Source organism: Musca autumnalis, unplaced genomic scaffold (assembly GCF_047663935.1).
Source record: "Musca autumnalis isolate F117 unplaced genomic scaffold, ASM4766393v1 scaffold_4, whole genome shotgun sequence".
NCBI lineage: Eukaryota > Metazoa > Arthropoda > Insecta > Diptera > Muscidae > Musca > Musca autumnalis.
The window spans coordinates 7525631-7550174 of record NW_027411977.1 but is presented as its reverse complement, the minus strand read 5'-3'; the positions used below and the strand labels follow the sequence as shown (position 1 = coordinate 7550174).

At 34.2% G+C, this 24544-nt stretch overlaps 2 protein-coding genes across 16 annotated transcripts; both read left to right on the top strand.

Annotated features, from left to right (window-relative positions):
• The first annotated feature begins 378 nt into the window (after nucleotides 1–378).
• On the top strand, nucleotides 379–18260 carry Tbc1d8-9 (TBC1 domain family member 8/9). Of its 15 annotated transcripts, none has more exons than XM_073983986.1 (14): nucleotides 379–670; nucleotides 1006–1245; nucleotides 4606–4772; nucleotides 11676–11934; nucleotides 12006–12267; nucleotides 12341–12512; nucleotides 12576–12703; nucleotides 14184–14332; nucleotides 14393–14984; nucleotides 15055–15846; nucleotides 15903–16284; nucleotides 16351–16779; nucleotides 16859–16950; nucleotides 17152–18260. In XM_073983986.1, exons 2-14 carry the CDS (start codon nucleotides 1202–1204, stop codon nucleotides 17467–17469), a joined length of 3786 nt encoding a protein of 1261 aa, XP_073840087.1. In that variant the 5' UTR covers nucleotides 379–670; nucleotides 1006–1201; the 3' UTR covers nucleotides 17470–18260. The 15 variants fall into 15 exon arrangements, with proteins under 15 accessions (XP_073840087.1, XP_073840082.1, XP_073840072.1 ...); XM_073983981.1 differs by having other exon boundaries at nucleotides 379–870; nucleotides 1003–1245; nucleotides 16342–16779; XM_073983984.1 differs by having other exon boundaries at nucleotides 399–870.
• LOC141402510 (uncharacterized) lies at nucleotides 3749–4504 on the top strand. The gene has a single exon (XM_073983989.1). It carries the CDS (start codon nucleotides 3893–3895, stop codon nucleotides 4403–4405), a length of 513 nt encoding a protein of 170 aa, XP_073840090.1. The 5' UTR covers nucleotides 3749–3892; the 3' UTR covers nucleotides 4406–4504.
• Nucleotides 18261–24544: the final 6284 nt, after the last annotated feature.

Sequence of the window (24544 nt, the reverse complement as noted above, 5' to 3'; positions counted from 1 at the left end):
CGAAAAATACCGTGAATGAATGAAAAGTTGTGAATTTTGCAATTCTTTAGTTGACAGTGCAAATAATGAGTTGTACTCATTTTTGTTAATTTTAAGAAAATGTTTAGTGAAATTTAGCTACTTTTTTTATTATATTAATAAACATGTGTAAGAATTGTATTGTTAACAAAACTATTAATAATGATATTTATTTATACCAATAAATTGATGTTTTATTAAAAATTTTGTAATAATTTTGGTTTTGCAATAATTAAGTTGACTAACTGTATATAGTATTTCTTATTTATTTTGTCCCCATTTTGGTGAAAACCCCCAACACTGGCAACACTGAAACCAGCTAAGAAGATGAAAATGAGGGAACATAAACAAAGTATTCTCATAACAAAACAAAAAAGAAAATTGCAAAAAACGTACAAAGAAAAAGAAGTCGAGAAGTCAAAACGACAGTACCAAGAACAAAGTTAAAACAATTTACCAAACAAAATCGCAAAAATAATTTAGGATTTGTAAAACATAACAAATTGAAAATTGATTATTAAATTGTTGCAAAATAAAATGTTTTGTGATAGCTCCCTTTATCGGAATGTAAAGAGAAAACAAATTGAAGAGAAGATAAATAAACTTCTAGTTACATAGATTAAAATGGTGTACAGTGGATCTCAGTGAATTGGTAAACATTATGAAAAAGGGCGATTTTTTAGATAATCAATAAACAAATATATAATCGGCAAATCGTTAATTTTTATAAAATGTTCAAGTTTAAATTAAATATCGAAAATAGTTCTTCAAAGTAAAAGATAGAATTTTTTTTCTCAACAGAAAATTACGTCCATTAAAAGTCACAGTGATTCATTTCGTCATTGAGCCACAGTAAAGTAAAAAGCAACAACTAAAAAAAATTGTGTTGGGAAAGAACAAAACCCAATTTAAAGTTATTTTTTGTCACAAAAGAAAAAATAATAATAGTGCGTAAAATAATATAAAAACTCTCCTCCAAACAAGTAGGGAATGGGAGAAACATAATAGAAGCTACAACAACAACGACAATTGCAAATTAATTGGAACTAATTGTTGTGGAGCAGACATCACATCCATCCACTCAACCATTCTTTGTGTATTTCGTTGAATGCAAAAAATATTTCCTATTGGATATTGTTAACATCATCAACGAGAGGAGCAGGAAGCAAATGCGACAATCATAATGTGGATAGAACCTAAAGAACTTTTATTACCTTCGGCATTTTGGTAAGTCTCCAATATGGTTATGGTGGGTAGGCGTGAAATATAAACAATAAAACGTAAACCCCCCAATTATTATTGATAAGAAAAGGAATAGATATGAAGTCGATTTTTTTGGCGAGGGAAGAGTATGAGACGAAAAAAATTTCACAAGTGTTTAAAGTTATAAAACAGATTTATTTCCTTCAACAATACATAAATTATAATATTTGTTATTGTTTCATTTTAGTGCAAGGCAAGTTGTAGGTACTAATGGTTGGATGGTTATTGAGGGGGTTTATTAGAAATAGAATTGTTATTGCGTTTTCATTAAAAAATTGTATGTTGCAAACACATATGCAATTATTTGTGGTTTAGAAACACCAACCTTTTGAATTCAAATATGCTACTTTAACATGGCGAAGTTCAGGTCTTATCTCGGTTCCTCAATCATATCAAATGGACTCTGTCGACACCGTAGGAGTTTAATGGTGTCGAACTCGCATGTGTCGCGCAAAAAAAAAATACAAATGAGAACATGGCAAAATTTTTGCGTTGGGTTCGTAGCCCATCCTAACAAAAAACACTACTATTAAATCCTATTGTTGACGACCTCAGAAAAGATTTAATGGTCGAAATCTGTGTATAATACGGATAAAAGGTAAAATCGCAAAATAAATCCCAGACGGTGGAATGTCGACTAGCTGGAATAAACAATTTAAGAAAGTATCAATCGGCTTTGCCGAGGGAGATATACAATGGTTTTTCGATAGATATCGTCATGTCAGTTGATCACAGTACAATTTGGAGCTTTTGGACCACCACATCAGGATATATGGACTTGCGCACGAAAAACATAGTATCGCTGTAAACTAGAGTTGCGTCGTTCATGAACGAACCGGCTCAAAGGAACGATTCCGTGAAAAGAACGAACGGATCCGTATCCAGCTCATTCTTTTATATCGTTCATTTAGATCCCCGATGGACGAGTCATTGCTGCTTACAAAATTAGCAGCATTGGTTTTGCAGTCAAACTCTAAACAAACGCTGCCTTAGCGCAAACAGCACAAATTTCCACACAAAACAAACAATGATTCAGAGAGCTACTCTCGCTCAGTAACTCACCTCATTCAGTAGCACATCTCGGTCATATCTTTCTTTTGCATCATTCGTTCATCTGGTTCTTTCATATCAAAACCACCACTACGTTCAGAAACAAAACCACCCCCATTAGCACACAAACAAGCAAGTAACACAACAGTTGTGTCATTCGTGAACGAACATTTTCAAAAGAACGATTCGGTGAAAAGAACGACGGAGTCATATGCAGCAGAGAACGAACGACTTTAAAAGAAAATAATACAGTCAAATGTATTGTTGAACGAAAAAGAGCCAACGAACGAAGTAAACGACCCGGATCTTTTTGGTGAACGGAATGAAAAAGATCGACCCGCTCAATGAACGAGATTGCCCAACACTACTGTAAACAGGACCACGAGTCTGTTGGCTGACATTTTACGCGACATAGTACTAATGATTTTACATATTTTTACTAACGAACAAAACTTACAGATACAGGAAGTAAGTCCATATTTACATTCGGCAAGCAATTTTCCTGGCGGCACTTGTCAGTTTGTCGGTGAGAGAGTTTTGAGAGGCAAAGGGTTACCATATGCCTCACCCTCTCTCTATCAAATTGACAATTGCCACAAGGAAAGTCCCGAACAATATAAAAGGAATTGCTTACTATTTGGAATTGCCTGAAAATTGCCGGTACGAGCAATTTTTTCCATTTCAATTCCCCTTACGTGTCTCTCATACAAACAGAGACTTGCCGCAAGTAAACTTGCCGAATGTAAATTGAGACTTAATATGGGCTAACAGCTGGTTTATATTAAAACTTTGACGTTGGCCATGTTTATATTATAGACTTTTGCAGGGTTAACCTTTTTTATGAGGATTTATTTGAAATTGCTGGACAGTAATCGATATTACCGAAAAATCGACAGTTAAAACAGATATGCTCTGTTCCAGTACTGCAAGAATCTACTAATTTTTACTACTTTTGTCGATAACATAAAGGAAAAATTGTTATCGTAGTAAAAAATAGTAGATTCTTGCAGGTTCTGGAACAGAGCAATAGTGTGTACTCCTCTTTACTAATACAGACAGAAATAACTGGTTTACATCAGAATATTGACGCACAAATGTATATATACAATTGAATTGATAATTTAAACCTGTAGTGCGATTCTCTAACTCATTTTTGAGTTACCGACAAAAATCGGTAAAATTAAAACGCAAAATTTTGAATGAAAAGTTCAAATAAAATTTGACAACACTCCTGCTATCGGTAGAACTTTACGACTGATTTTTATTCGTCGCTAACTTACCGAAAAACATCGGTAATTACCGCAATTATAAACATTTCATTTTTTTGAATTTGCTAAATCCCCTGCTATGTAAATGTACTATAAAAAATAATAGTTTTGCAATATAAAGTACGGCAACACACTATTCTTTGGGGATTCTTGTAGTATTTGAACCACTAATTGGCAACCCTGGTGATGCTACTACTTGTCAAATTTATAAAACCGTTTTTTGTTTATTCCTCTTCTTGAATTTTGTAAAAACAAAAACATTAAAAAACTTCTTCCATGCAATTTAAATAAACATGTCCTCTAAGTCACAAAGAATGCTTTGCCCGCTCGGTGATGAAAAACACATTTTGCGTGGACCTGGCGTCTATATAACGAATCCTCGTCACATTAGTTTTGTAAAGAAAAACTTTCCAAATTTTAGACCACGAGAAAAAGTTTGTGAAGAGTGTAAAATGTTGGTTGAAAAAATCTATAAAATAAAATATAAGAGAGCATTGGAACTTCGTAGAAGTCGATCGGCAACACCGTCTTTACCAAGCATTTCTGATGTTTCCAAAGAAACACTTAATTCTTCGACTACTGAGGATAGCGATAAACCAACAACTAGCCGCGAAGCTGCAGCCAGGCAAAAACGCCGTGAAGAGGCTATGCAATCAAAGAAGAATGATGACGACGATATACCAGGAATTAATGTTTTACGGGGAAGACGTTTGCCACACATACAACCAGCTCCAAGGCGCCAACAGGCAGTTTATTTAAATCCCGATATAATGGACATACTATTGCAAGATATACATGGAGGATGAATAATTAATTCATAACATTAAATTATTATTTCAAGTTGTCTTTGTAAACAAATCTACAAATCTGTTTAAAAAAGCTTTCGTTTCAATAAAAACATAAATGTTGTCTATACTTCTTTATATTTTCATTTTGTAAACATTGTTTTAAGATATTTTCTAATGTATTATGTATCATTTTATATATAAACTTTGTTTTATTTTAGGATTGCCGAAAAACATTCCAAATATTTTGTTCTTCAAAAACGCCGTGGACATGGCGAATCACGAGGGCTAGGTTCAATATTGGTCGGTACATTTGATAGTGTGTTTGACACTAAACCGGCTCCTTATCGAATTCTTCACCAGACACCCAACTCGGAAGTTTCCTATGGTGAGTATACTTGTATTAATTTATCAATGCAGTTACTCGTTGAAGGAACATTTTCAATGCGCGATTTGTTGTTTCACAAGCCATTGGCAAGTATGCATGCCCCTGCACCCTGAATATACCTGAGAAAAATGGATTTGATCTAAACGCTGCACCTCTTAATATTTTATTCAAACTTTGATCATTTTCGAAGATGGACCGAAGATGTACACTATGTTCTCGGTTTCTTTTCCCAGGTCAGGCAGCATCACATGGCAAAAAATACTCTCGTTGTAATGTTAGCAACATTTCCTGAGTATTCTAGCCATCTAAAACTTCTCTGCAAGTGGTGTCGTAAAGCAAGCTGTTCGGACTCGGCTATGAAAAAGTAGATCCCATCTTATTGAGCCTTTCCTTGCCACAATTGTCAGTTTGTCGCGGAGAGAAGGTGTTGAGAGGTTGCCACATGCCCCACCTTCAAACTGACAAATGCCGCAAGGAAAATTGTCTAATGTAAACATGAACTTAGTTTAAGTTGGCCATATTATCCGCATTTAATATGCTGTTTATACTATAGCTTTTTGCGGGGTTAACCTTTATTATCAGGATTTGTTTGACGTATATGTATTGGAATTGACATTTAAAACCCAGTGGGTTTGTTAAATCCGGTTATATATAAACGTACTATTACATCCGAATTAGCTGTAATTTGAAATTTCTCGATGAACCAGACGTATGCCTACCAAAACTTCTTGGCATAAATCAGGTTTCGTTAAAGCTCGTATACAACGCTAGTCAACAAGCAAAATTTTTCCACGGAATTATCTTTAAATTGAGATTTCGAGATGTCAGTGGGAATAAAACGTCTGCACAAAAAGTTTTTAATGTATACAATATTTTGGTAAAGTGCCATTAACATAACATACATATTATGTTTGGATCCAAACATATGATATGTCAGGGACTGTTGCAAACAAATAATATGTTTGGATCCAAACATATTATTTGTTTGCTGCATTTTTTTCTCTGTGTTAAAAAACAATTTTCTCGATAATGCTATTTTTTGATAGACAGGTACCAAACACACCATGTTTGAACATAAAAAAATCGTTTGTGTAATGCATTTTCCCGTTGTCCATTATTTGCAGAAGATATTAAAAAAAATATTTTTTTGCTCTTTAGTTAATTTTTAATTACATCCCATAAGGGACAAGGGAGACTTCTCTCATATCAATGAGTGCACCGCGATTCAAATTAGCTCAATGATATGGGACCTACAGTTTATCGCCGAGTCCGAACGGCGTGTCTAAGACACCACTTTTGTAGAGAAGTTTTACATGGCTGAAATACTCAGGAAATGCCGCCAACGTTGAAAGGTGTTTTGATGTTGCCTGGCCGGGGAATCGAACCCACGACCTTATGTGTGCAAGGCGGGTGTGCATACCATTGCACCACGGTGACACCAATTTTTTCTTCTTATGGTGACGGAAACGATAGAGGTTAGGTACTTTTCTTTCTTTTTCTTAAAGATATCAACATAAAACGGTCACTCTGTAATCCTGCCAGCTGTTATCTCATCTTTAACCGTTAAAATGTAACTCACTTTACGACAATCAACCGTATTTATCATAAAAATATGTTCTTTTGTTCTTTCAACGCAGTCATTGTCCGCTGTTAGATAAAAAAATAATACAGTACATTAAATGAATACATTTTAAATTGTTATCGGTTATTTTTATTGAATAAATAATAATTTTTTTAAGAGTCAATACATTGTTAATTAAGAAAATATGTCAGACTGAGTTTACGATCCGATATTTTACAAATCCATGCTGTTCAATGCCAAATATGCTATTCAATCATGGGTGCAAGTGATCTGGCTTGTCATCTTTTTAATATCTTCAGCGATGAATTTTATATGAGCGTGGACCCCAAAAGATCCTATTCATTTTTGGATCCAAAGCATGACATTTTGACCAACGCTGTCACATGTTATTTTCACCAATGCTTTGACATGTTATTTTTCCAACGCTTAGACATGAAATTTTCACGTCTTGTTCCGATAATGGAAAATGCTGAATTTAAATATGATTTTCATGTTTTTTTTTTTTTTTTTTTTTTTTGTTAATTCAAAGCAATTTATGATATAAGGTTTGTCCTTGTACTTTCTCAGTAAATATTACTCAGTAACTTTTTTTTAGAGAGTAAAGCGCCCCATACACTATCAAATTTTGATGTCAACATTTGTAGTAGTATGTGTAAATTTTTCAAAATATGAGAATGTGTGTGTGAATTTTATGGATTGGAAAATCAAAATAGTTTTGATTTTCAAAATGAAACCCAGTCAATCCGATGAATATGGTTTATTTTCAAATTGTCAAAAAGCAATTCTGGTAAAAAAAGAACATTGTGTTTTTGAAGAAATAAAAAAAATTTAAGTTCATTATTTTTTAGAGGAAAATATGAGGATTTCGTTTGCAGATTGAAGGCTGATTGAATGCTTTGCTACACACTTATCAAGCACACACGTACGTAAGGGGTTCATCGGCTTGGCAATCAAATTTGATAGTCTATGCCATGCTTAAAGCATTTTATACTCTTTCAAAAGAAAAAATTAAAAAAGTAAAAAGACAACATTCAGTAATAATTTGTAATAATTATTACAAATTATCGGGTACGCAGACACACTTATTTCGTATGCCCACCTCGGGCATCAATAACAGCGTGTACACGTCTCGGAATTGAATAAATGCCTAGGTTTAAAAGTTGTGTAGTTCCGGAACGAACTAGTTCGAAGGAACTATTCCGGACAAGGAACTTTTGGAACTATATCCGGCTCTTGCATTTATATAGTTCCTTTAGTTCATATAGTTCCAAGCATACATATAATTCCTTTCTAGTGTATAATTTATTTTCTTAATTTAATTCCACACTTACTTAGTTCTAATTTAATTATCATCAAAAAGTTTACATCAATAATTGCAGTTTGTTGTTGTAACAGTCGTTTATATGTTTGTATGTTCATTTTTCTGCTTAATCTGACTCTGGGTCCTTCACAAAGCTACATACTTAAGTTTGTTAGTAGGTTTGGTAGGGCAGTTAAAAAGGTGCAGTGTCTCGTGCGGGCCTGTGCAACATGCTTGGCAGATGTTTTACACGGTGTCATCAATCCTTGCCCTATAGGAATTTAGACGGCTGCACCATGCCGAGCGTATTGAGCCAAAACTACTCTGCTTTGTCCTGACAGCCGACGCCACTTACCTGCGATAGATAGTGAAAATAACATGTCACAGCGTGGTTCTCCGAGGACCGCATTCATACGATAGTTGTTTATTGCATCTGCGACTGCATTCATGTGTATGCTACTTAAACCTGCTTGATAGTCTTGTTGATCTAGGGGTTGTAACGTTGGACGTCTGTTTCTAGATAATGAAGATCCACTGGCCAGTCTGGGTCTGTGGTCTGAATTCTGCTACCATCGACCATGACATTCAACTCTATTGTTCTCAACTCTGCCTTTATTGGCTGATATTTATATATTCCTCTCGTCGAAAAAGGTGGAATGATCAGACAAAAAGGAGTTCAGCCTTTCACAAATGTCATCAGGGAAGACACCTGACGCCAAAATCGTACAATCATCCGCATACGGTGCGATCTCAACGCAATCTGAATCGGTTGAAATTCAGAAGAGGTATAGGTTAGAATATCTGTAACTAATTAACGATTACTGTCGTTTGGTGTAAGTTTTAATTAGTCCATAACTTTAGTAATTAACAAATTGTATCAATAAGGTAGAGTGCTCTATGAAGTAGGCCCTAAGACAAACAACAACTCATTTTCCTGAGTTAAGTCTGAAATTTGTTTTAATTTGTTGTACATTTTCTAAGGATGTTTTTTATGGCTAATGGCAAAAGTTCGCACATGCATTGATCTTATAGACTATATATTTGCCATACGTTCAATACTACTCATTGTTTTGGATGAAAACTTCACCCCAGAATTTTGTAGCGCAAAAAACGTCATACCAAACAATTTCTCAAACCCTGCAACCAATAAATACTCATCTTTTATGGAACATCAGATTACCATCTCGGATTTAAATTTAGCCTTAAAAAAAGTTAGAGGTAACACACCTGGGCATGACAGGATTTCCTATGTGTTCTTACAAAACCTCTCCAGCATAGGCAAAGATAAACTCCTTTCCTTATACAACGCAATTTTTGACACTGGTGTTATACCCCACTCATGGAAATCAGCCATAATTGTCCCCATTCCAAAACCAAATATGAGTAAAACCAACTTCTCCGGATATAGGCCAATCTCGTTACTGCCATGCATTTCGAAATTACTGGAACGTATAATTTCCAATCGATTAGCATGGTTTTTGAAAACAAGGAAACTAGTTTCATCAAACCAAGTAGCTTTCAAAGCCAAGCAGGGTTGCTCCGATGCCCTTCTACATATAGACTTTTTTGCTACAAAAGCTATATCCACGAAAAACCACATTTCTATTTTGGCTATTGACTTTGAAAAAGCATTTGACCATATTGGTATCCACGTCATCATCGACTCGTTAATATCTTGGGGTTGCGGTTCCAAAAATTTAAATTATATCAAATCGTTTCTCTCTGGAAGAACTTTTAGAGTGAAAATAAATAACTTTTACTCAAAAAATTTCACTTTGCAAAATGGCATACCACAAGGATCGCCGCTGTCAGTAACCCTTTTCCAAATTGCTTTTAACCACATCAGCGCTATAATCAACAAATACAACAAAATCTACCATTGTATGTACGCTGACGATGTTTATATTTTAAGTCTTCAAAAAGACAACAACCAGACCAATGAAACATTTTCCCAAATAATCCGTGAGTTGTTAAACTGGTGCAAAACATCTGGTTCAAAAATTTCCTCATCGAAATCCTCAATACTCCACATTTGCAGAAAGCAGAGATGCCAACCCAACGAATTTTCAGTTGAGGACATAACTATTCCATATGTCAATGAGCTAAAAATTCTGGGCATAACTTTTACAAAAAATTACAGATGGAAAGCCCATATTTTAAAACTGAAGAAGGAGTTAATTCCCAGAGCAAACATCATTAAGTATTTGTCTAACAAATGCTACGCACATATCAACACACTTACGTATCTAGTGAAAACACTAGTACTAAGTAAAATTGATTATGGACTTTATATGTATGGCAACAGCCCAATGTCTTCGTTAAAATTAATCAAATCAGTTTACCACGACTGCCTAAGGTCAAGTTTATATGCCTACCGTACAACACCAATCAAAATATTACTAGCTGAATCTGGGTTGCCTTCAGTAGAGGAAAGATTTATTGAGAGCAAAAACAGACTATTGCCCAAAATTATGTCTATAAACTCATCTATAATAGATGAAGACGTTAACAAAGCAATTTCATCAAAACGTATACCTAAAATGCCATCTATCATATATGAATGTATCCACAACAATATCATTGATTTTAAAAATAAAGTGACGAGTTACTCTTCAAAATATCCGGTGTGGATGTTCCCCAAAAATTCATGTGATATATCTTTATCATTTTTCAAAAAGGATAACACACCCAACGAGATATATGTGTCACATTTTCAACAAATAATCGCACAGCACGCCGACTGGTCAACACTTTTTACTGATGCTTCAAAAAATGATTTTACAACCGCTTATGCAGTTGTAAATAAAGCTGGCAACATACTTGCTTCAAAAATTACATCCAATTACTGTTCTATTTTTACCGCAGAAGTAGCAGGAATATTACAAGCTATCACTATAGCAAAACAATCCAAAGAAAAAACAATGATTCTTACTGACAGTTTATCTGCTATAAAATCAATACTGAATATATCAAACACCAAGTGGGCTGGCATCAACAAAATAAGGGACTTACTTACATCACACAACAATAAAATAAAGATAGCGTGGATTCCCGGACATGTTGGTTTATCTGGTAATGTGCATGCTGACGCTGCTGCAAAGTTAGCTTGCAACTCCCCATTGCTCTTTGATAATATTATCGAAAGTCTTGATCTCAAAGCAAACATTTTAGCCCTCCTTCATGAACAACACGTGGCTAACATGAACAGTTTTAAACATCACCACTATAGTGATGTTAACCCACAAAACCAAGCAGCAGTATATCCTACGAACATCGAGAAAAAGAAAATTAAGATATTTTCCCGTTTACGCATGGGACATACAATCCTAACACATCAACACCTAATTAATAAGAATATGGATAATAAATGTCCCAAATGTGGAGCTGTCGTAGACGTCAAACATATACTACAATCTTGCAGCATCCTATCTCAACAACAACGCACTCTTCTGCAAAGCAGAGGATTTGATTTAATCAAAACTATTAATATTCAAAATATAAATTCATTATTTATGTACATTAAACGAAACAATATTATTATCTAGAAAAAAAAAAATGTATAAAAAAATAAATTTTGAACAAGCATGAGCTGATGGCCTTTGTAGCTAATGCTCTTGTATTCCTTTTTGTAATTATCCTTATATTAACTATAAGTATAATTCTAAATAAATAAATAAATAAATAAATATTTTACTCGTGATTCAAAAAATTACTTTCCATTACTTCCTTCTATGAAATAAAGCAAACGTTCTAATTTGATAAGGCTTTGTAATAAATTCGAATTGTTGTTGTTATTGTCAAGACTGCATTTTATTGTTTTTTTGTTTTACAAAAGTATTTTTCACTTTCAAAGCTACAGATGGAAAACAAAGAAGATTATGATTAGAATCTTCATGATCACAATAGCTAAAGTGAAAAGTGAGATCCCATCTATGGACAAAAATTAACAAAAAAAATTAGCTTATTCCTAAATTCTATTTTGAACACCTTACCTTTTTTTAAAATTTTCAATTTTTTGCAGAAATTGCTATCGGTGTCAATCAAGAAGAAATCTACAAAGACTGGGATTGGCTGTCGAAAAATCTCTTCAAAGTCCTTAACGAAATGGAATGTGAAGAGGAGATTACCAATTTCACCATTTGTAAAATTAAATCTCTCTACACACAAAATAATCAAGATGAAACTGGAGATTCGGCTGATTTCAAAGTAAATCAATCGAAATTTCGTCAGTATTTCAATATGCCCGAAGAAGAACAATTGGTAAATTATTATTCGTGCACGTAAGTATGAATATCCATCGACTAGCATAGAGTGTAAGATTTAATGTAAAAAATGCAATTTATTTTTTCAGTTACATCAAAAATAAAATACCACGACAAGGATATTTATATATTTCCCTAAATCATGTGAGTTTTTACTCATATTTATTGGGTCAGGAAACCAAACGGAGTATACGTTTTACGGAACTGGAAGAATTGTCACATTATGGCAATACGATTTACTTGAAGACCAATAATAAAATGCAATATAATTTTACCATACTATTTGATCATGTCGAGGCATATGAACTAATAGAACAGTTGAATAAAATGGCCATACAACGGATAATACAGGTTAGGGAAAGGTTACAAAAATGTCCAAATGATATGACATATTGAGATCTAATATTCTTTTTTTGAATTGTAGGATCCTGATAGTCCCATTATAGATAAAAAATCTTCATTACTGGAACGCTTTGGTCGTAGAACCTCCAAGAAGCCAGCATTATGTAGTGATTTGACAGCTCGACAAAAATCTGAAGAGTATCGTATGTATTTCCGCTTACCACAAAGAGAAATTATTGATGGTACCATTAAAGGTGGGCACGGATGTTGGTTTAACTTATTCTTTATCGATAACATAATGTTATTTTTATTTGTAGCTAATCTATTTACACCCTATTCGAAACGTTATGTTCCCGGTAATATTTATCTTTCGACGAATTTTATTTGTTTCACAAGTGATACAAAGGGATTTGTCAGTGTCGTTATACCCTTAAAAGTTATAAAGGTAATATAGTTGTAAAAACCCGTTTCGGTAAAAGTAACAGTAAGTAATCACTGGACTATGGCTATAAAAATGATATAAAACAAATACCAAATGAAGTGGCCCTGAATGTTTTAGTAACAGATCCCATGCTGAAAGTTTCTTTCTCAATTTATTCAATAATCATTATTATTATTTTACTGGAAGTACGAAATTCCCGAAAAATCAAATATATATACCCAGCAAAAAGTTTGCCTCCAAAGAGGCAGTTAAATGATATGTTCAAGTGATTTGGAAGTGCATCAAGTTATGCATTTTCACTCATGATTTTTACAAGGGAGTGACCCCGGAAAGAGGCACTCCATTGCACCGCATTTTAACTGACCCTTTGGCATTGCATTTTAACTGAACCTTTGGCACTGCATTTTAAGTGACCCTTTGGCATTGCATTTTAACTGACCCTTTGGAGTAGGATAGGAGGCAGTCTAGAGCACGTGTTTTGAATAACAAAATAAAATGCATTTATTATTTGTGTAAAACAAAAATATTAATACCTTTATTAAATTAACGCAAATTATGAAAATTCTCTATTGAATTCAATCGCAAACATGTGTGTTTCCTCCGCTCTTCATTTAATCCAAGCTTAAGTGCTTTTGCTTCATCTGCTAAATGGGTTTGATATTGTCTTCCCATCACCAGTTAAGATTTCGACATGTACTCCAACAGCACTCCATTGGGAAATTTTCTTCTCGTGAGTTACCGGAAAAATGTTCACAAATTAAATATTATTTAGTTTGTATTAACAAATTTTTGGAAATGTTAACACGATTATCTCTTTTTGGAAATGTATTCCGCTGCCTGTAGAGATGTACAAACTGATTTATGTACAGGTAGGGATCTCTAACAACTGCTAATAAAATGTAGTGAATGGAGTGCGTTTTTCACGACTCCGTTTGCACTGCATCCGGATGCTGTTAAATTGTGAGGAATTGGAGTGCCTTTTTCACGACTCCGTTGAACTTCCTCCGGATGTTGTTAAAATGTGACAAATGGATGTGATTCTTTGGATTGCATCCAAATGCGGTTAAAATGTGAGGAATGGAGTGCCTTTTTCACGACTCCGTTTGAACTGCATAAAAACATGCCGTGAAAGAACTAGTCTACATTGCACTACTTCCAATTTATTTTGCTGGGTAGTAATCGGAACCACAGAGACTACAACAATGGCCAAAATTTAAATTTGACTTTAAGCTCAATATTTAGGTCCTCACTTAACACAATCCATTTTGGATTTTCCCGATAAAACTATACGGTTGTAATAGAAACCACATAGTTTTTCCGTTGTAATCTGAACCAAAACATCTATCCGGCTATGCAAGTGAATATACATAATCCTTTTGCTCATAAGACTGAATCCTTAAATGAAATTGTGAAATTAGTTTTGACCGCAACTGTTTACACGCATACTAGTTATAATTTAGTAAATCATGCCTCTTCTCCTCAGAGTGTTGAAAAGAAAGATGATGGTGGCCATCGTTATGAAAATCAAATTGTAATATCATCATCGGAAAATGTGCCCTTTGTTTTTGCACAAATTGTGGATCGTGATGTTCTGATAACCAAAATTACAGATTTACTATCAAAGTTCCATGTGTAAGTTTATGTGGATATCCAAACAATTTTACAAATGTCAATAACTTTGTATCTTTACAGTCCCACTACCCACGTTCGACCCAAATATGATATTTCTTGGAGCAAACAATCGGCCTTAATAAATACATTCAAAACACAATTTTCTCCAGCTATGCAAGAGAGACAAAATCAAAAACTAGCCCGTTGGGAATCACACTTCCGTGATTATGGTCGAGGCGTTTCAATGTTTCGTACTACCGATGTAATAAATTTAATTGCCGAAGGTGTTCCCGATCAATTGCGACAAGAGGTTTGGCTTATATTCTCGGGAGCCATTCATGAAAAAGACATGCATCCTGGTTTGTATGAAGATCTGGTGGAAAAAGCAGCATGTATTAAACAATCTTCGACACATGATGAAATTGAAAGAGATCTACGTCGTTCACTGCCCGAACATCCTGCCTTCCAGAGTGAAGATGGCTTGGGAGCATTGAAGCGTGTATTGCAAGCATATGCTTTGCGTAATCCCCAGGTGGGCTACACACAGGGTTTGAATATTATAACATCGGTGTTTTTGTTATTTTGTGATGAAGAAAACGCCTTTTGGTTATTGGCCAGTTTGTGTGAAAATCTTCTACCTGATTACTATAAGGATAAAGTTGTTGGAGCTCAGGTATGTCTTGAATGAATCATTAATTATTAACCAAAACTTTGTTATAATAAGTCCATATCTTCCCCTTCAGATCGATCAGGGTGTTCTCAATGAGCTAATCAAAATGTACCTACCCGAATTGCATGAACATTTAGATACATTGGGTACCATCAAAATGATAACAATTAGTTGGTTCCTAACAATATTCATCAGTGTGATTTCATATGAAAGCGCTCTCCACATTATAGATTGCTTCTTTGTTGACGGAGCGAAAATTATTTTCATAATTGCACTACAAATTCTCGAATGGAATAAAGAACAACTATTGCAATGTCAAGATGATGGTGAATCAATGATGTTGCTCTCGAAATTTCTACAGGGTATCTACAATCCCGACTATCCTTCGCCGGCGGAAAACGAAAAACGAAAACTCAAACGCACACAAACCGTTCAGACACTCATACACGAAGCCTATACGAAGTTTAGTCACATTACCTTACATAAAATCGAAGAGTTGCGCAATAAGCACCGTCGCCTGACAATGCGTAAATTCGATTTGGACAACGAGGAAACAATTGTGAAATTCCATGCAGAAAATCCCTATTTCGATAAAGACGAACTGCGACTTTTGCTGTCTATAATACGCGAAGAGAAGATGGCTTTTCGTAAAGCTCATCTGCAAAAAATCCAAGCTCATGTTGGTGAATCTCCCATTTTAGTGCCATCCCCATCAACCAGCCGTCCAAAGTTGGGCTTCTATGAGAGTAACTGTAGCCGTGCCGAAGCCTATGGTGTCGATTTTGATACATTCCGTGTGTTGTTTTACGAACTAACGCCATGGAAATCATGCGGTACCATAGATTTGGCTGAAAAACTATTTAGAGTATGTTAAATTGCACGATCGAGTTTAGTTTTGTATATGTCTTCATTTTCTTACAGCTTACGGATAAGAAAAGTACTGGAACTTTGGAATTTGCCCAACTCATTAATGCCTTTGGTTTGCTGTGTTCCAAAAAATATGCTGAAAAGCTCAAGCTGTTATATATTTTGCATTTACCACCTCTTTTGTCGAAGGTTGAAATTGAACAGATACGTAGACCACAGTCAAAGACTAAAGAAGATGCAGAGGAGGCCATTGAGGCGGAAGATTTCTTTGAGGAAGAGGCATCTGAGTCGATAGAGGCCTTGCCTTCGCCAACAGACAACAATTTCGACGAAGACGAATATGCTCTGATAACAGCTACACGAAGACTACACGATCTAGCCGGCATATCGGGTAGCACATTTATGGATATACTACGACCACCCAACAACCAATCGGGTAATTCCAATGCTTCTTCGATGGCAGTTAATGCAAGAACATCAACATTTTATGTAGATCTTTCAGAAGATGAATTAAGTATACCTGGCACTAGCGGGGGAGCAATGGGCGGTGGATCAAATTCACACAATGGATCTGCAGCAGCTGCTCTTTCTCCACTACGGCAGCAAGGTCGTTTCGAATCCATCGATACATTTTCGGACATTTCCGATTTGGGTGTAGCCAAAGTTACGCCTCCCCAATTAAATGTTGAAACAATTTCGAATTTCTCACAAATTAGTGATTTGGTAATGGCCACAAATGTTAAAATGGAACGAAACGATTCGAATACAGACACAAAAAGTTTGGGTAGCCTAAGAGCTCTCTTGGATCAACCAGATGGCAGCGGTTCGCCGAAAAGACAAATACCGAATATGAAAAAAGCCAATTTTCAAATATTATGGAGAAGTATACATGAAATTTTGGGAGCATCTGATGCTGATATGAATAATGCATGTAAGTAGCTGGAAATAATGGAGTAATTGGATTTATTGAAAGGTGATTATGTGATTTTGTTACTGCATTATAATTTTAGACAAAAATCTGATTGAAATGGGGAATTGTAATTTGAAAAAAGAATCCAGCCTTGAAAGTTTTACACAACTGAATTTGGGTGGCAACGAAGAGGTAAGTGGAAGTAATTGTGATATGTTCTCTAAATACAAGTTTATTTTGGCTACGGTTATGTGTAAGAGAAATAATTATTGGGGAACAAAAAATGTCAAATAACGTCGCCATCAACCACTTTTTCCGATATAAAAATCGGGGTCAAACTGCAGTTGTATTTTTAATTAAAAAATCACTAACATTTCATTTACTTATTTACAGCCCGATTCGAATGGTAATCCTACCACACCATGTGAACCGCCCGGTACTACAAAACTTTTCATGGATTTGGAAGAAGAATTAAGGCAGGCACGTGGCGAATCAAGCTCATCGTCTAATCAACAAAAGTCTAGCAAAAATACCAGCAGCAGTAATAGTTCCATTGATTATGATTATTGGGAGATATCAATCAATCAGTTTATTGGCACAGTGTTAAATGTAAAGTCCATAGTTAAAGGTTTCTATACACGAACGCCCATTAAGGAAAATATTGAAAAAATGCAAAAGAATAGACGCAAATGTATTACAACGAGCTATTAAATGGAAAAATGTTCATTTAAATAGTTGTCCAAACTAATTTTGTTTTGGAAACAAAAATTAGTAAATAGTAATTCAACATACAATAATGTTAATATTATTGTATGTATTTGCAATTATTATTATTATTGTTTTATATAGGCATATTTTATAAACCAAAATTATTTCTCAAATGTTATTGCTAAACAAATAGTTAATGTGATAATTGTTTTCTTTTTCTCATGCATACATATACGTATTTACATACATATATATTTTTATTGCTATATTTTTTTTTCTTTTTTACCTTATACATATAATGGAAGTATCAAAATAAATATTAGGATTGCCTAACCTGCGAGTTTGGGAATAAGATGTACGTGTGATATTTTTAAACACTATCTCGTTATATTTGAATGTTGAAAAAAAAACATTGATATTAATTTAGTATGGTCCACAAAGGAATCGTTTAAAATTGTGGCCAAATATATGTATCAATATTAGTTTTGCAAAATGTTCACATGGGCATGGCAACTCATTCTTACAATTGGGACATCCTAATATTTATGCATATATGAATTTGAGTGTATTTTTTAACATGCAATTCGTATTGAATGAGCAAATCAAGTGATGTCGTGTTGATTGTTTCAAGGAATGTATATTTTAACAAAGTGCAAAATATGAAACGATTGTAATGTGCATAGGTATTTAATGAGTTCGATACAAAAACAACATGTATTTCATAGTTTCTAGATACATATAAACAATATTCAATATTATTAACAAATTATGATATAATAAACTACTTAAAACACTAATTCGAAGATTTTATGTGAATGAATAAAAACATTGAAGGTTGGTTATATTAGAAGGCACTACAGGAACTGTTTATACCTAAAAAGGATTACAACTTCTTTGCATCTTAGTTCCAATAAAGACTTTTTGTGGTCCGAATTTTGCTGGACTTTGCTGAACTTGATCTATGTTACGAAGATATTCGTACATTATCGAATGTCTATTTGGCTCCAAAATCCAGATGAGGAAACGTGTGCCATCAACTGTTTGCGCCAATTCCTTGAACATCCTTTTCGATTAATAGGACTAAACAAGCAGCTATACACCATAATCTGAAAAAAGTCTTATCACCGATCTACACATTTTTAGATGTAATTCGAAATATTTTAGTTGTAATATGTAACACTTCATTTGTAATTCGAAAAATTTCAAACTATTTCATTTATAATTCAAAATATATTGTAATTTGAAAAACGCTGGTGCTTATCCTATATGTCGGTGGCTATATCAAAACGTGGAAATGTATTGCCTACGGTTTTCGTAAAAAACTTAAAACTCGATTTTCGGTTAGTCGATTATTTGAGAGTGTACTAATAAAGTACAGTACACATTGTCAGTTTTGAATGACGATTTTTTGCAATTATCGATAACTGTCCAACCGTCCAGCAACCAGAAAATATTTTATGGTTGCCTGATGACTGACAAAAATGAACGGCCACACTGGCAAGCAACCGATTATTTGAGCAAAACTGACAGTCAAAACTGATCGTGTGTACCCCACTTTAAAGTCGAGTTTCGATTATTCGTTAACCGCGGAAAACCGATCATAATCGAATATAATCGACCATTTTCGTTGATGCAATCTGTGATGTACATATGTACAAAAAAGTGCCGTCCATTACGCGGTTTTAGCACACCCAATAGTCAACTACGACTTTTAAGCCCTCGGCACATACGGTCCGTTTAGTGACATGTTGGGACAAGCGTTGTCCCAAAACGGTTAAATTTGGTCTGTTCCTTTACTTTTGAAAATGGTAAAACTGGCAAAAGTAGCAAAAGTTGTAATCTACTTCCATATGAATTGTATGGTGTCTGAAGTAAAGGAACGCTTTTCGAGTAAAAAGTTGTAAAACTTGAAGATTCTTGCACGTAAAGGAACAGGGCTATTATTATTATTATTATGTTTAACTTTAATGCGTCAGCCACATTGTTGTTTTTAAAAAAACTTGGCATCACTTACACTTTTTTCATGTGGTTGTTGTACCGCGACGCTCAACGCAACGTATGTGCCGAGCGCTTAATAGTCGTCCACGATTAATAGTCGACTACGAATAATAATAGACTACGAGTAATGGTGGACTACGAATATTAGATGACTAGGACTTTCGAAAGTCGATTAAGAATAATCGGTTATACGGTTTTCGCACAGTCAATAGTCGACTACGATTTTTAGAGATTTTACGGCTAATAATCGATTAACCGAAATCGGCTTTGCGTATCCCTAGTACTGACAAGTTGTGGGGAAAAGTTATTCAGCCCAATCATGAATGAAAATTCCGTGCGGAATTTCTCTCTTTTCCCTTCTTTGCTATCACAAACAAAAAATCCGCACGGAAAAACATTCCGATGGAGAAAAAGTAGGTATCATGAACGCTCTCAAACATGTGTTTTCCTCCAAAAAAAATCTCCATTGCAAAACTGAAGGGAGTTTACAAAAAATCTTAGTATTTCCCACAAACTTTGTACAAAACATGCAAAATAAACACTTTTGTTGGGATTTTACGCTAAAATTGTTCACTTGTGGTTGGAAATTTATTAAAAATTGAACAAATTTTACAAAATAACATCACTTTGCAAACTCAGTCAAGCCCTCGGCACATACGGTCCGTTTAGTGACACGTTGGGCCACACGTTGTCCCAAAACAGTTAAATTATGTTTAACATTAATGTGTCAGCCACATTGTTGTTGTAGGAAAATATGTACTCCAGCGGCAATTATTCTAGTGATTTAACTGCATCCGCGGATGCAAACTTTTTGCTGGGTAACTTTAATGCGTTAGCCACATTGTTGTTTTTCAAAAAACTTGGCATCACTTGCACTTTTTTCATGTGGTTGTTGTACCGCGACGCTCAACGCATCGTATGTGCCGAGCGCTTAAGGTTTTTTGTTTTCATTTTCAGCGAGTAACGAGTAAAGTTGGGAATTTCCAATGTATGGACGAAAAATTGTGCACGGCGAATCCAACTCAGCACAAAAAAGATAACGATATTTGTATTTTTACAGAAATTACAGTGATTTTTTATCAAAAATACTGGTTTTCGAAATTGCCATATCTTGAAAACGGTTAGAGATAATGAAAAAATTTTTACGGCACAAGTTGGAACAAATCGAGTAGAGTTCAGCACAACTTCTGTTGTTTTTTTTTCAAAATCAGAAGATTTCAATTCTATCATATTTTTGAAAATAACGGTTTGTTCGGAAATGGTACGAGCTATCGAACAAATTTTTGCGGCACAGATAAGCACAATTCAGCACAACTTAATTTTTTTCGAAATTCGAAAATTGCAATTCTGTAAATTTTTTTTTTCAAGCAAATCATTTGTCAGATATCTCAGCCATTTTTTTAAATTTCGAAATTTTGTCGGCACAAACCTGTGGAAAACTGATCAAAACAACGTGTGATGCAGTCCGATAATCGTTTATTTTTCCCGTTTTGAAACGGTCATGGCTTGGGCCATGTTTATATTATAGCCTTTTGCAGGGTTATACTCCGTTTATATATAACCGGATTTAACAAACCGACTGGGTTTTAAATGTCAATTCCTTTGCTTATAATTCAAACAAATCCTCTCAAAGAAGGTTAACCCTGCAAAAAGCTCTAATATAAACAGCATATTAACCTTCTTAAAGAGGATTTATTTGACGTATACGCAAAGGAATTGGCATTTGAAACCCAGAGGATTTGTTAAATCCGGTTATATATAAAAGCACTATTACCGTACATTTTTAATAAATTTGTATAGTAAAGAACATTTGTTCGAATTCCAAAGCAGAATACATTTTTGCTTGTTTTTACTTATTTTGTTTCATATCCTTTTTAATGCGTGACATAAATGCTTCCCATCCTTCAGATTTGAAATTCTCGTTCTAATTCACTTGTAAATATGCACGGCGACAGGTAATTTGCTTTTGAACTTCATGGCGACAGGCGAATGTTGCTATACGTAATGTAAAAATTGCAACTGGCAACGCGACTCGACGCTTGTCGCAATACGGAATAGACCCATTAAATTACTGCCATTTCCGCACAATTACCCAGGTAGTGGTATCGTAAAATTTTGAATATGTTATGTCAAAATGTTCTTTATGTTGTTGGGGAAATTACAACAAAAATATTTTTTATAAAGGGATTTGACTTTTCATATTCGAACACCTGGTGTGATACCACTACCTGGGTTATTATGCCATGTTCCGGGAAACTGAAAAATCATAATTTTTTGAGTAGATTTTTGACATCAGTGGGACCTAATTAACCTAAAAACATTTTTGGGAGGCTAAGTTTTCTTTACAGAGTCAATTCTGTATATGCTCAAAAGTTTGTTACATGAATTTCAGTTCAATAAATACTGTAATAACAATTTTCATTTCGACTGGATTTTAGGGCCTGTTTCTCTAAGACGAAATATAAAATATTTTGTCATATTTTTTAAAACAATTTGTGTATACTGATTTGAAATAATAAGCAAACCAACCCCTCATACCAATTGCGGATATTATTCGAATGTTCGGCTCAACTTTCGAAAACGATATCACATTCGAAGAATTGGCAAATGTTTTTCGGGTGTACACAAGCACGTTGTTCTTTTGTTCGTTAAAAGTTTAAAAACGATATCGTTTTCGAAAATTTGGCGAATGTTTTTTCTTCACAAGAAAAATTGTTTCGAGAAACATTTTTTAATTTGAAAATTTTTTTGTTTCAAAAAAAAAAAATTATATTGTTTGTAAAAAATTCCCATTTGCTCTTTTCAAATAATTTCGATATAAATGCTACGTATAATATACAGCCCTATTCTGAACGCATGGGAGTTGGGAGTTTTTTCCCATTTCCCATCTCCCCTCATTCTGAATGAAGTTCGAATTGGGAATTTGTTCCCATGGGAAAAAAGTATACATTCTCTATCTTGAATTGTGGGAGAATTTTGTGTCTTTTTGTGGAAAAAATCTCCCCAGCAAACAGTGTGGGAGTTTGAAAAAAATTTTCAAGAAATTTCATATTTTAAGACATCTACACGACAAAATTATTGCAAATATTTATAATCGCCATGTGTTTGCTTAATAAAAGCATACAAAATGTACTGTAAAATATGTCATTAGTAGACTTCGGATTTTGCATATTCTTATATGATACAAAAACCTGCAAGAATCTAACATGTTTTACACCGATAAAAAAATTTCCTTTATGTTATCGAACAAAACAAAAAAAAAGTAGTAAAAATTAGTAGATTTTTGCAGTTCTGGAACAGACCATATGTATTGAAATACGAGAAAAAGAGTCATGGTTGATTCTGTTAACGCAGCACAGCAAGTAAAAACAAATCAATTTCAAAAGAATTTTTGGCAATAATTATTAAAATATATTGGAAAATAACCATAATACATACAATCTTTACAACTTTTATTCATTTTCGTAATACAATCTTCCGGTTTTTTAAATCAGACGACTAACGTTCTATTGAAAACGTGTTAGTCTCCTGAACGACACGACAACTATCACACAAACGTACATACATATATGCTAAATTATTGCAATGCTATTCCATTTTCCGAAATGCCTTTTCTTGAATAGGATCGTTATTTTTGAACGTAGACGCTTGAAATTTTGAAAGGGCATGTGTTTTAGTTTTAGATTCAATCAAAAACGTATTTTATTTATTAATTTTTTTTTTTTTTGAGATACGTTTTCTGAAATGTGTAATAATCGAGAAAAATATCCGAATTTTTCTTTTTGAATTTTTTTTTAAATATGCAAAATACGAGTTCTAGCGATCATTAGGAATAAGTAAAACTAGCGATATACGCGTTAAACCCCTAACTAAAATTATTCCGAATCAACATACAATTTTTAAATTCGTTGCAAACTTAAAAAGTTCCTATTACTTTATACACAAAACTTATGTTTGCCTACTAATTAATAATAATAATAAATAATTGCCTACTAATCGCAAATTCTGAAGAAAATGTGCTTATTAGAACAACACCACACATCGTTGACTCCATTCACTTAAAAAATCCATAAATCAATGCACAGGGTTGTTGAATTAAGTGAGTTGTGCTTTGCTAATCTGATTCAAAAACCGCGAATTCAATGCAAATAGGCATTTTGTATTACAAAACAAAATTACACCCCCCCAAAAGTATGCTATAATAATTTGGTGTAACTGATTTCGAAATTCCAGCTCCCATCGTTTGCTGTTCCCACGTCGTTGAGAATATGGAAAACGTGGGAATGGGAAATTTCGCTCCCATGGGAAACAGTTCCCATGGGAATGTTCAGAATAGGGCTGATAGACAATAAGTGTTGATAAAGACACATATGGGTAGGTTGCCAAACACAAGACAACAATGTTTATCAACAGTTACATATCGAGTCGCAAACATAAAGAAATAAAAACGGAAAAGGTACATAACAGAAACATCAAGAAACTCCACAAAAAATGTTTTTCGCCACTATCGTAAAAACTATCATCTTTCATTCGCTAATAATATAATTAACGATATTCGAATTCGAAGGTTTTCCTGCCACGAACTGAGCGACGAATGAATCGTTTTCAATTCGTTCTCGTGTGTCGTTTTCGTACAAAATATCCGCAAAACTATCGAAAAACATTCGAAAACGAATCGTTTGCGATAGCAATGGTATGGGGGGAATAGAAAAAAATTGTAACCAGCTGTTTGCTACGCCTTACCTTGTAATGATTGTACCATGGGTTAAACGGTTAACCCATCCACAATAGTCAAGACAATTATTGAATTTCCATGCTCATGTTACAAAGGGCTTCGGGGAGTTGTTGAGTTTCCAGTTACCACTGAGCCACCGAGGAATTACTGGGTTGGAACCCCCTCATTTTCTGCGTATTTCGGTGGTGGCAGTAAAATAAGATTCCATATCAAAAATTTAAACAATTTAAAAGAGAATCTGGCTAAATTCTTTGATATGAAAACTTCCTTGTCTATTCAGGGGGGTCATGCCAAAGTCTACAATACAGTACATGAAATTAAAACATTCGTCAATAAAAAAGCCAA

Excerpts from the sequence above, each read along its gene's own strand:
- Tbc1d8-9 (XM_073983971.1), top strand. The coding sequence starts at position 1,202 with ATGTGGATAGAACCTAAAGAACTTTTATTACCTTCGGCATTTTG. Across the intron at positions 4,773-11,675 it reads CAACTCGGAAGTTTCCTATG|AAATTGCTATCGGTGTCAAT; the intron begins GTGAGTATACTT and ends AATTTTTTGCAG. Across the intron at positions 16,951-17,151 it reads ATTTGGGTGGCAACGAAGAG|CCCGATTCGAATGGTAATCC; the intron begins GTAAGTGGAAGT and ends ACTTATTTACAG.
- LOC141402510 (XM_073983989.1), top strand. The coding sequence starts at position 3,893 with ATGTCCTCTAAGTCACAAAGAATGCTTTGCCCGCTCGGTGATGAAAAA.